This window comes from Bombina bombina, chromosome 9 (genome assembly GCF_027579735.1).
Source record: "Bombina bombina isolate aBomBom1 chromosome 9, aBomBom1.pri, whole genome shotgun sequence".
In the NCBI taxonomy this organism is placed as follows: Eukaryota; Metazoa; Chordata; class Amphibia; order Anura; family Bombinatoridae; genus Bombina; species Bombina bombina.
The window spans coordinates 10,389,605-10,404,105 of NC_069507.1; the positions used below are offsets into that span (position 1 = coordinate 10,389,605).

Genomic DNA, 14,501 nt, shown 5'->3' on the forward strand with positions numbered 1-14,501 from the left:
GTTGCTCAGTGGTGTGCGGAGTTCCGAAAATTGCCGAGTCGGCTTTTCATGAGCGCGCCATTTGGGATACAAAATCCCACGCATGCGCTATAGATAGGGTTTCAAAATTTCACAGGGCTAAATATTTTTGCATTGACGTATGCGGCCAGGAATGTAATGAATGTGGCACGCATGCGCATTAGCTGAAATATGGGTCCAAGAGCTGATGAAACGTCACAGGAAGTGACATGGTTCGCTCTTTTTCAAAGTTCGGTCCCTTCACAGAACAACAGCCATTACGTCATTATCGTGCGCGGCGTCTGCACCTCTCCCCGTGAAAATCTGCGAACGTCACTCATCCCCTGTGGTCGTAAAGTGCGTCAGTAGCCGTGACATATTATTGTAGTAATCTGTGCACCAGCGCTCTGCTCGTGTCCGTGAGTAACCTGTGCCACTTGTTGCTCCTTGTGCCAGTCTGTTTTTCCTCCCTGTGCCAGTCTGTTTTTCCTCCCTGTGCCAGTCTGTCTCTCCTCCCTGTGCCAGTCTGTTTTTCCTCCCTGTGCCAGTCTGTCTCTCCTCCCTGTGCCAGTCTGTCTCTCCTCCCTGTGCCAGTCTGTCTCTCCTCCCTGTGCCAGTCTGTCTCTCCTCCCTGTGCCAGTCTGTCTCTCCTCCCTGTGCCAGTCTGTCTCTCCTCCCTGTGCCAGTCTGTCTCTCCTCCCTGTGCCAGTCTGTCTCTCCTCCCTGTGCCAGTCTGTCTCTCCTCCCTATGCCAGTCTGTCTCTCCTCCCTATGCCAGTCTGTCTTTCCTCCCTGTGCCAGTCTGTCTCTCTTTCCTGTGCCAGTCTGTCTCTCTTTCCTGTGCCAGTCTGTCTCTCTTTCCTGTGCCAGTCTGTCTCTCTTTCCTGTGCCAGTCTGTCTCTCTTTCCTGTGCCAGTCTGTCTCTCTTTCCTGTGCCAGTCTGTCTCTCTTTCCTGTGCCAGTCTGTCTCTCTTTCCTGTGCCAGTCTGTCTCTCTTTCCTGTGCCAGTCTGTCTCTCCTCCCTGTGCCAGTCTGTCTCTCCTCCCTGTGCCAGTCTGTCTCTCCTCCCTGTGCCAGTCTGTCTCTCCTCCCTGTGCCAGTCTGTCTCTCCTCCCTGTGCCAGTCTGTCTCTCCTCCCTGTGCCAGTCTGTCTCTCCTCCCTGTGCCAGTCTGTCTCTCCTCCCTGTGCCAGTCTGTCTCTCCTCCCTGTGCCAGTCTGTCTCTCCTCCCTGTGCCAGTCTGTCTCTCCTCCCTGTGCCAGTCTGTCTCTCCTCCCTGTGCCAGTCTGTCTCTCCTCCCTGTGCCAGTCTGTCTCTCCTCCCTGTGCCAGTCTGTCTCTCCTCCCTGTGCCAGTCTGTCTCTCCTCCCTGTGCCAGTCTGTCTCTCCTCCCTGTGCCAGTCTCTCTCCTCCCTGTGCCAGTCTGTCTTTCCTCCCTGTGCCAGTCTGTCTCTCTTTCCTGTGCCAGTCTGTCTCTCCTCCCTGTGCCAGTCTGTCTCTCCTCCCTGTGCCAGTCTGTCTCTCCTCCCTGTGCCAGTCTGTCTCTCCTCCCTGTGCCAGTCTGTCTCTCCTCCCTGTGCCAGTCTGTCTCTCCTCCCTGTGCCAGTCTGTCTCTCCTCCCTGTGCCAGTCTGTCTTTCCTCCCTGTGCCAGTCTGTTTTTCCTCCCTGTGCCAGTCTGTTTTTCCTCCCTGTGCCAGTCTGTTTTTCCTCCCTGTGCCAGTCTGTCTCTCTTCCCTGTGCCAGTCTGTCTCTCTTCCCTGTGCCAGTCTGTCTCTCTTCCCTGTGCCAGTCTGTCTCTCCTCCCTGTGCCAGTCTGTCTCTCTTCCCTGTGCCAGTCTGTCTCTCTTCCCTGTGCCAGTCTGTCTCTCTTCCCTGTGCCAGTCTGTCTCTCCTCCCTGTGCCAGTCTGTCTCTCCTCCCTGTGCCAGTCTGCCTCTCCTCCCTGTGCCAGTCTGCCTCTCCTCCCTGTGCCAGTCTGTTTTTCCTCCCTGTGCCAGTCTGTTTTTCCTCCCTGTGCCAGTCTGTTTTTCCTCCCTGTGCCAGTCTGTTTTTCCTCCCTGTGCCAGTCTGTTTTTCCTCCCTGTGCCAGTCTGTTTTTCCTCCCTGTGCCAGTCTGTTTTTCCTCCCTGTGCCAGTCTGTTTTTCCTCTCTGTGCCAGTCTCTGTCTCTCCTCTCTGTGCCAGTCTCTGTCTCTCCTCTCTGTGCCAGTCTCTGTCTCTCCTCTCTGTGCCAGTCTCTGTCTCTCCTCTCTGTGCCAGTCTCTGTCTCTCCTCTCTGTGCCAGTCTCTGTCTCTCCTCTCTGTGCCAGTCTCTGTCTCTCCTCTCTGTGCCAGTCTCTGTCTCTCCTCTCTGTGCCAGTCTCTGTCTCTCCTCTCTGTGCCAGTCTCTGTCTCTCCTCTCTGTGCCAGTCTCTGTCTCTCTTCTCTGTGCCAGTCTCTGTCTCTCCTCTCCCCTCTTTCTCTTTTTTTCTCTCTTAAAAGTTCTCATGAGACATAATTCCCCTATTTATCATTCAAAAATGCTCCTAAAATTGGGCAAGTTTGAATGTAAAATATAATGGATATATAACAGAGCACAACAATTATATCTATTGGGGCATAAAAATAAGATATAAAAGAAGCTCTAAAATTGAAGCACAAAAACAATGAAAATGTAGATCTATTTTCTTACATGAAGGGAGTTGGCAAAGCTAAAAGATTTCTATTGGCTTATATATGACTGACATGGAGAATATACTATTTAGAATAGAGAAATGTATTATTAGTTCTCAGCTCTCCTATGGAGAGAAAAAAAACTACTTTTTTAATGATAAATATGGGCGGACATGTGCGCCTCTCCAAAGGAGAGCTGCGGAGAACTGATAGATGAACAGAAAGGAGAATTCCCCAAATAATTGATAAATTTCTCTCGTGCATCTCCAGTCCTTATTTAGTTTCTTTGTCATTGTTTGCTACCTACAGATCCTACCATGTCAAACCTTTGCTCTTTGCTGTCTTCCACTTACCAACGTGCCTTAAGTGAAAATGAATCCCAAGCGGACCCTGAAAATGAGCCATATCGTTCCAAGTATCGGGCCCGTGAACTTCTGCAGGAAGTGAGAGCTCTGCTGGGTTCTGAGGAGGAACTGGATACCAGAGAGGACGTGTTATTACAAGTGCGCCGTGCTGTCGTAGAGTTCCGCTTGGGCCTTAACCACACTGAGACTGAAGAGCTGTCAGCTGGGGAGGAGCACCTTGTGAGGAGCTCAAGAATTCTAGAGCGATACCGGGACACCCAGGAGGCGGTGACTGTTTACATGAAGGCCCAGGTAATAGGTGATTGCGGCTTTATTATTTCAGTAGCTTAGCCGCTAAGTGTATTATTTGTTAAGACACAATACATATTATTCTGTTAATGTAACTCAATACATATAAAATAGCAATGTTGGCAATTTAATAACATCATTTGCAAAGGATAATACATATAAAACCTGAATCCTTTTAGTTTTGATTGGTCTATTAATTAAACTGAGACCAGATCAATAACAAACATAGTTTATTAAAATAATTATTAGAAATAATAAGTTCTAATTGAATAAGGCAAATCAATAAGCGTATGTCATTACAATAATTTAATGATTATCAGGTTATAACCAATAAAAACAGTCACTAAATTATTTTATTTGCAGTAGCTTGCGTGTATAATAGAGAAACAAACGTTTGTTAATTAAATTCTCAGCATAGCTGGCAAGAATCAGATAAGCTAATAATTATCTCAAACCATTAGAAAATGAGATTCTTGTTTTTGTCGACAGATAAGACCAGGTTAACAGAAATTGCCTAACAAAAACATCTGTGGCTATAAAAGGTGAACCAGAATTGATTAACTCACATGATAATATAAATCATTAACAACACTGTTCAATATTGTGTGATCCTTCACTGGGGATCAGTGTAAAAAGACCCTCATAGGTTACACCTGGCAACACTAGTTAATATTAATACTGATTAATATTAAATATATATGTACCTGAATATGTAAGTAACTATATAGTGACAAGCAACACTAGTTAATATTAATACTGATTAATACTAAATATATATGTACCTGAATATGTAAGTGATTATATAGTGACAAGGAACACTAGATAATAGCTACTGATTAATACTAAATATATATGTACCTGAATATGTAAATAATTATATAGTGACAAGCAACACTAGTTTATAGCTACTGATTAATACTAAATATATATGTACCTGAATATGTAAATAATTATATAGTGACAAGCAACACTAGTTTATAGCTACTGATTAATACTAAATATATATGTACCTGAATATGTAAATAATTATATAGTGACAAGCAACACTAGTTTATAGCTACTGATTAATACTAAATATATGTGTACCTGAATATGTAAGTGATTATATAGTGACAAGGAACACTAGATAATAGCTACTGATTAATACTAAATATATATGTACCTGAATATGTAAGTAACTATATAGTGACAAGGAACACTAGTTAATAGCTACTGATTAATACTAAATATATATGTACCTGAATATGTAAGTGATTATATAGTGACAAGGAACACTAGTTTATAGCTACTGATTAATACTAAATATATATGTACATGAATATGTAAGTGATTATATAGTGACAAGCAACACTAGTTTATAGCTACTGATTAATACTAAATATATATGTACCTGAATATGTAAGTGATTATATAGTGACAAGCAACACTAGATAATAGCTACTGATTAATACTAAATATATATGTACCTGAATATGTAAATAATTATATAGTGACAAGCAACACTAGTTTATAGCTACTGATTAATACTAAATATATATGTACCTGAATATGTAAGTGATTATATAGTGACAAGGAACACTAGATAATAGCTACTGATTAATACTAAATATATATGTACCTGAATATGTAAATAATTATATAGTGACAAGCAACACTAGTTTATAGCTACTGATTAATACTAAATATATATGTACCTGAATATGTAAGTAATTATATAGTGACAAGCAACACTAGTTAATAGCTACTGATTAATACTAAATATATATGTACCTGAATATGTAAGTGATTATATAGTGACAAGGAACACTAGATAATAGCTACTGATTAATACTAAATATATATGTACCTGAATATGTAAGTAACTATATAGTGACAAGCAACACTAGATAATAGCTACTGATTAATACTAAATATATATGTACCTGAATATGTAAGTAACTATATAGTGACAAGCAACACTAGTTTATAGCTACTGATTAATACTAAATATATATGTACCTGAATATGTAAGTAACTATATAGTGACAAGCAACACTAGATAATAGCTACTGATTAATACTAAATATATATGTACCTGAATATGTAAGTAACTATATAGTGTCAAGCAACACTACTTTATAGCTACTGATTAATACTAAATATATATGTACCTGAATATGTAAGTAATTATATAGTGACAAGCAACACTAGATAATAGCTACTGATTAATACTAAATATATATGTACCTGAATATGTAAGTGATTATATAGTGACAAGCAACACTAGTTTATAGCTACTGATTAATACTAAATATATATGTACCTGAATATGTAAGTGATTATATAGTGACAAGCAACACTAGTTTATAGCTACTGATTAATACTAAATATATATGTACCTGAATATGTAAATAATTATATAGTGACAAGGAACACTAGTTTATAGCTACTGATTAATACTAAATATATATGTACCTGAATATGTAAGTGATTATATAGTGACAAGCAACACTAGATAATAGCTACATATTAATACTAAATATATATGTACCTGAATATGTAAGTGATTATATAGTGACAAGCAACACTAGTTTATAGCTACTGAGTAATACTAAATATATATGTACCTGAATATGTAAGTGATTATATAGTGACAAGCAACACTAGTTTATAGCTACATATTAATACTGATTAATACTAAATATATATGTACCTGAATATGTAAGTGATTATATAGTGACAAGCAACACTAGTTTATAGCTACTGATTAATACTAAATATATATGTACCTGAATATGTAAGTGATTATATAGTGACAAGCAACACTAGTTTATAGCTACTGATTAATACTGATTAATACTAAATATATATGTACCTGAATATGTAAGTGATTATATAGTGACAAGCAACACTAGTTTATAGCTACTGATTAATACTAAATATATATGTACCTGAATATGTAAGTAACTATATAGTGACAAGCAACACTAGTTTATAGCTACTGATTAATACTACATATATATGTACCTGAATATGTAAGTAATTATGTAGTGACAAGCAACACTAGTTTATAGCTACTGATTAATACTAAATATATATGTACCTGAATATGTAAGTAACTATATAGTGACAAGCAACACTAGTTTATAGCTACTGATTAATACTACATATATATGTACCTGAATATGTAAGTAATTATGTAGTGACAAGCAACACTAGTTTATAGCTACTGATTAATACTAAATATATATGTACCTGAATATGTAAGTAACTATGTAGTGACAAGGAACACCAGTTTATAGCTACTGATTAATACTAAATATATATGTACCTGAATATGTAAGTGATTATATAGTGACAAGCAACACCAGTTTATAGCTACTGATTAATACTAAATATATGTGTACCTGAATATGTAAGTGATTATATAGTGACAAGCAACACTAGTTTATAGCTACATATTAATACTGATTAATACTAAATATATATGTACCTGAATATGTAAGTAACTATATAGTGACAAGCAACACTAGTTTATAGCTACATATTAATACTGATTAATACTAAATATATATGTACCTGAATATGTAAGTGATTATATAGTGACAAGCAACACTAGTTTATAGCTACATATTAATACTGATTAATACTAAATATATATGTACCTGAATATGTAAGTGATTATATAGTGACAAGCAACACTAGTTTATAGCTACATATTAATACTGATTAATACTAAATATATATGTACCTGAATATGTAAGTAACTATATAGTGACAAGCAACACTAGTTTATAGCTACATATTAATACTGATTAATACTAAATATATATGTACCTGAATATGTAAGTAACTATATAGTGACAAGCAACACTAGTTTATAGCTACATATTAATACTGATTAATACTAAATATATATGTACCTGAATATGTAAGTGATTATATAGTGACAAGCAACACTAGTTTATAGTTACTGATTTATACTAAATATATATGTACCTGAATATGTAAGTAACTATATAGTGACAAGCAACACTAGTTTATAGCTACTGATTAATACTAAATATATATGTACCTGAATATGTAAGTGATTATATAGTGACAAGGAACACTAGATAATAGCTACTGATTAATACTAAATATATATGTACCTGAATATGTAAGTAACTATATAGTGACAAGCAACACTAGTTTATAGCTACATATTAATACTGATTAATACTAAATATATATGTACCTGAATATGTAAGTGATTATATAGTGACAAGCAACACTAGTTTATAGCTACATATTAATACTAAATATATATGTACCTGAATATGTAAGTAACTATATAGTGACAAGCAACACTAGTTTATAGCTACATATTAATACTGATTAATACTAAATATATATGTACCTGAATATGTAAGTGATTATATAGTGACAAGGAACACTAGATAATAGCTACTGATTAATACTAAATATATATGTACCTGAATATGTAAGTAACTATATAGTGACAAGCAACACTAGTTTATAGCTACTGATTAATACTAAATATATATGTACCTGAATATGTAAGTAATTATATAGTGACAAGCAACACTAGTTTATAGCTACTGATTAATACTGATTAATACTAAATATATATGTACCTGAATATGTAAGCAACTATATAGTGACAAGCAACACTAGTTAATAGCTACTGATTAATACTAAATATATATGTACCTGAATATGTAAGTGATTATATAGTGACAAGCAACACTAGATAATAGCTACTGATTAATACTAAATATATATGTACCTGAATATGTAAGTAATTATATAGTGACAAGCAACACTAGATAATAGCTACTGATTAATACTAAATATATATGTACCTGAATATGTAAGTAATTATATAGTGACAAGCAACACTAGATAATAGCTACTGATTAATACTAAATATATATGTACCTGAATATGTAAGTGATTATATAGTGACAAGCAACACTAGATAATAGCTACTGATTAATACTAAATATATATGTACCTGAATATGTAAGTGATTATATAGTGACAAGCAACACTAGTTTATAGCTACTGATTAATACTAAATAATATATATGTACCTGAATATGTAAGTAATTATATAGTGAGAAGCAACACTAGTTTATAGCTACTGATTAATACTAAATATATATGTACCCGAATATGTAAGTGATTATATAGTGACAAGCAACACTAGTTTATAGCTACATATTAATACTAAATATATATGTACCTGAATATGTAAGTGATTATATAGTGACAAGCAACACTAGTTTATAGCTACGGATTAATACTAAATCTATATGTACCTGAATATGTAAGTGATTATATAGCGACAAGCAACACTAGATAATAGCTACTGATTAATACTAAATATATATGTACCTGAATATGTAAGTAATTATATAGTGAGAAGCAACACTAGTTTATAGCTACATATTAATACTAAATATATATGTACCTGAATATGTAAGTGATTATATAGTGACAAGGAACACTAGTTAATAGCTACTGATTAATACTAAATATATATGTACCTGAATATGTAAGTGATTATATAGTGACAAGCAACACTAGTTTATAGCTACTGATTAATACTAAATATATATGTACCCGAATATGTAAATAATTATATAGTGACAAGCAACACTAGTTTATAGCTACTGATTAATACTAAATATATATGTACCTGAATATGTAAATAATTATATAGTGACAAGCAACACTAGTTAATAGCTACTGATTAATACTAAATCTATACGTACCTGAATATGTAAGTGATTATATAGTGACAAGCAACACTAGATAATAGCTACGGATTAATACTAAATATATATGTACCTGAATATGTAAGTAATTATATAGTGAGAAGCAACACTAGTTAATAGCTACTGATTAATACTAAATATATATGTACCTGAAAATGTAAATAATTATATAGTGACAAGCAACACTAGATAATAGCTACTGATTAATACTAAATATATATGTACCTGAAAATGTAAATAATTATATAGTGACAAGCAACACTAGATAATAGCTACTGATTAATACTGATTAATACTAAATCTATACGTACCTGAATATGTAAGTGATTATATAGTGACAAGCAACACTAGTTTATAGCTACTGATTAATACTAAATATATATGTACCTGAATATGTAAGTAATTATATAGTGACAAGCAACACTAGTTTATAGCTACTGATTAATACTAAATATATATGTACCTGAATATGTAAGTAACTATATAGTGACAAGGAACACTAGTTTATAGCTACTGATTAATACTAAATATATATGTACCTGAATATGTAAGTAATTATATAGTGACAAGCAACACTAGTTTATAGCTACTGATTAATACTAAATATATATGTACCTGAATATGTAAGTAATTATATAGTGACAAGCAACACTAGTTTATAGCTACTGATTAATACTAAATATATATGTACCTGAATATGTAAGTAATTATATAGTGACAAGCAACACTAGTTTATAGCTACGGATTAATACTAAATATATATGTACCTGAATATGTAATTATATAGTGTCAAGCAACACTAGTTTATAGCTACTGATTAATACTAAATATATATGTACCTGAATATGTAAGTGATTATATAGTGACAAGCAACACTAGTTTATAGCTACTGATTAATACTAAATATATATGTACCTGAATATGTAAGTAACTATATAGTGACAAGGAACACTAGTTAATAGCTACTGATTAATACTAAATATATATGTACCTGAATATGTAAGTGATTATATAGTGACAAGGAACACTAGTTTATAGCTACTGATTAATACTAAATATATATGTAACTGAATTTGTAAGTGATTATATAGTGACAAGCAACACTAGTTTATAGCTACTGATTAATACTAAATATATATGTACCTGAATATGTAAGTAATTATATAGTGACAAGCAACACTAGTTAATAGCTACTGATTAATACTAAATATATATGTACCTGAATATGTAAGTGATTATATAGTGACAAGCAACACTAGATAATAGCTACGGATTAATACTATATATATATGTACCTGAATATGTAAGTAATTATATAGTGACAAGCAACACTAGTTAATAGCTACTGATTAATACTAAATATATATGTACCTGAATATGTAAGTAATTATATAGTGACAAGCAACACTAGTTTATATTAATACTGATTAATACTAAATATATATGTACCTGAATATGTAAGTAATTATATAGTGACAAGCAACACTAGTTTATAGCTACTGATTAATACTAAATATATATGTACCTGAATATGTAAGTAATTATGTAGTGACAAGCAACACTAGTTAATAGCTACTGATTAATACTGATTAATACTAAATATATATGTACCTGAATATGTAAGTAACTATATAGTGACAAGCAACACTAGTTTATAGCTACTGATTAATACTAAATATATATGTACCTGAATATGTAAGTGATTATATAGTGACAAGCAACACTAGTTTATAGCTACTGATTAATACTAAATATATATGTACCTGAATATGTAAGTAACTATATAGTGACAAGCAACACTAGTTTATAGCTACATATTAATACTGATTAATACTAAATATATATGTACCTGAATATGTAAGTAACTATATAGTGACAAGCAACACTAGTTTATAGCTACTGATTAATACTAAATATATATGTACCTGAATATGTAAGTGATTATATAGTGACAAGGAACACTAGATAATAGCTACTGATTAATACTAAATATATATGTACCTGAATATGTAAGTAACTATATAGTGACAAGCAACACTAGTTTATAGCTACATATTAATACTGATTAATACTAAATATATATGTACCTGAATATGTAAGTGATTATATAGTGACAAGCAACACTAGTTTATAGCTACATATTAATACTAAATATATATGTACCTGAATATGTAAGTAACTATATAGTGACAAGCAACACTAGTTTATAGCTACATATTAATACTGATTAATACTAAATATATATGTACCTGAATATGTAAGTGATTATATAGTGACAAGGAACACTAGATAATAGCTACTGATTAATACTAAATATATATGTACCTGAATATGTAAGTAACTATATAGTGACAAGCAACACTAGTTTATAGCTACTGATTAATACTAAATATATATGTACCTGAATATGTAAGTAATTATATAGTGACAAGCAACACTAGTTTATAGCTACTGATTAATACTGATTAATACTAAATATATATGTACCTGAATATGTAAGTAATTATATAGTGACAAGCAACACTAGTTTATAGCTACTGATTAATACTGATAAATACTAAATATATATGTACCTGAATATGTAAGCAACTATATAGTGACAAGCAACACTAGATAATAGCTACTGATTAATACTAAATATATATGTACCTGAATATGTAAGTAATTATATAGTGACAAGCAACACTAGATAATAGCTACTGATTAATACTAAATATATATGTACCTGAATATGTAAGTAATTATATAGTGACAAGCAACACTAGATAATAGCTACTGATTAATACTAAATATATATGTACCCGAATATGTAAGTGATTATATAGTGACAAGCAACACTAGTTAATAGCTACTGATTAATACTAAATATATATGTACCTGAATATGTAAGTGATTATATAGTGACAAGCAACACTAGTTTATAGCTACTGATTAATACTAAATATATATGTACCTGAATATGTAAGTAATTATATAGTGAGAAGCAACACTAGTTTATAGCTACTGATTAATACTAAATATATATGTACCCGAATATGTAAGTGATTATATAGTGACAAGCAACACTAGTTTATAGCTACATATTAATACTGATTAATACTAAATATATATGTACCTGAATATGTAAGTAATTATATAGTGACAAGCAACACTAGTTTATAGCTACGGATTAATACTAAATCTATATGTACCTGAATATGTAAGTGATTATATAGCGACAAGCAACACTAGATAATAGCTACTGATTAATACTAAATATATATGTACCTGAATATGTAAGTAATTATATAGTGAGAAGCAACACTAGTTTATAGCTACATATTAATACTAAATATATATGTACCTGAATATGTAAGTGATTATATAGTGACAAGGAACACTAGTTAATAGCTACTGATTAATACTAAATATATATGTACCTGAATATGTAAGTGATTATATAGTGACAAGCAACACTAGTTTATAGCTACTGATTAATACTAAATATATATGTACCCGAATATGTAAATAATTATATAGTGACAAGCAACACTAGTTTATAGCTACTGATTAATACTAAATATATATGTACCTGAATATGTAAATAATTATATAGTGACAAGCAACACTAGTTAATAGCTACTGATTAATACTAAATATATATGTACCTGAATATGTAAATAATTATATAGTGACAAGCAACACTAGTTAATAGCTACTGATTAATACTAAATCTATACGTACCTGAATATGTAAGTGATTATATAGTGACAAGCAACACTAGTTAATAGCTACTGATTAATACTAAATATATATGTACCTGAATATGTAAGTGATTATATAGTGACAAGGAACACTAGTTAATAGCTACTGATTAATACTAAATATATATGTACCTGAATATGTAAGTGATTATATAGTGACAAGCAACACTAGTTAATAGCTACTGATTAATACTAAATATATATGTACCTGAATATGTAAGTGATTATATAGTGACAAGGAACACTAGTTAATAGCTACTGATTAATACTAAATATATATGTACCTGAATATGTAAGTGATTATATAGTGACAAGCAACACTAGTTAATAGCTACTGATTAATACTAAATATATATGTACCTGAATATGTAAGTGATTATATAGTGACAAGCAACACTAGTTTATAGCTACTGATTAATACTAAATATATATGTACCTGAATATGTAAGTGATTATATAGTGACAAGCAACACTAGATAATAGCTACGGATTAATACTAAATATATATGTACCTGAATATGTAAGTAATTATATAGTGAGAAGCAACACTAGTTAATAGCTACTGATTAATACTAAATATATATGTACCTGAAAATGTAAATAATTATATAGTGACAAGCAACACTAGATAATAGCTACTGATTAATACTAAATATATATGTACCTGAAAATGTAAATAATTATATAGTGACAAGCAACACTAGATAATAGCTACTGATTAATACTGATTAATACTAAATATATATGTACCTGAATATGTAAGTGATTATATAGTGACAAGCAACACTAGTTTATAGCTACTGATTAATACTAAATATATATGTACCTGAATATGTAAGTGATTATATAGTGACAAGCAACACTAGTTTATAGCTACTGATTAATACTAAATATATATGTACCTGAATATGTAAGTGATTATATAGTGACAAGCAACACTAGTTTATAGCTACTGATTAATACTAAATATATATGTACCTGAATATGTAAGTGATTATATAGTGACAAGCAACACTAGTTTATAGCTACTGATTAATACTAAATATATATGTACCTGAATATGTAAGTAATTATATAGTGACAAGCAACACTAGTTAATAGCTACTGATTAATACTAAATATATATGTACCTGAATATGTAAGTGATTATATAGCGACAAGCAACACTAGTTTATAGCTACTGATTAATACTAAATATATATGTACCTGAATATGTAAGTGATTATATAGTGACAAGCAACACTAGTTTATAGCTACTGATTAATACTAAATATATATGTACCTGAATATGTAAGTAATTATATAGTGACAAGCAACACTAGTTTATAGCTACTGATTAATACTAAATATATATGTACCTGAATATGTAAGTAATTATATAGTGACAAGCAACACTAGTTTATAGCTACTGATTAATACTAAATATATATGTACCTGAATATGTAAGTAATTATATAGTGACAAGCAACACTAGTTTATAGCTACTGATTAATACTAAATATATATGTACCTGAATATGTAAGTAATTATATAGTGACAAGCAACACTAGTTTATAGCTACGGATTAATACTAAATATATATGTACCTGAATATGTAAGTAACTATATAGTGACAAGGAACACTAGTTAATAGCTACTGATTAATACTAAATATATATGTACCTGAATATGTAAGTAATTATATAGTGACAAGCAAC

General features: G+C 31.8%; 1 protein-coding gene across 2 annotated transcripts in view; it reads left to right on the forward strand.

Annotated features, from left to right (window-relative positions):
- The first annotated feature begins 278 nt into the window (after window positions 1-278).
- Window positions 279-14,501, forward strand: part of KIFBP (kinesin family binding protein) — a 111,306-nt gene continuing 97,083 nt past the window's right edge. For both annotated transcript variants that reach the window (XM_053691870.1, XM_053691871.1), the window contains exons 1-2: window positions 279-416; window positions 2,956-3,302. In XM_053691870.1, the coding sequence (XP_053547845.1) occupies window positions 2,964-3,302 (339 nt within the window). In that variant the 5' untranslated portion in view covers window positions 279-416; window positions 2,956-2,963. The remainder of the gene's footprint in view (window positions 417-2,955; window positions 3,303-14,501) is intronic.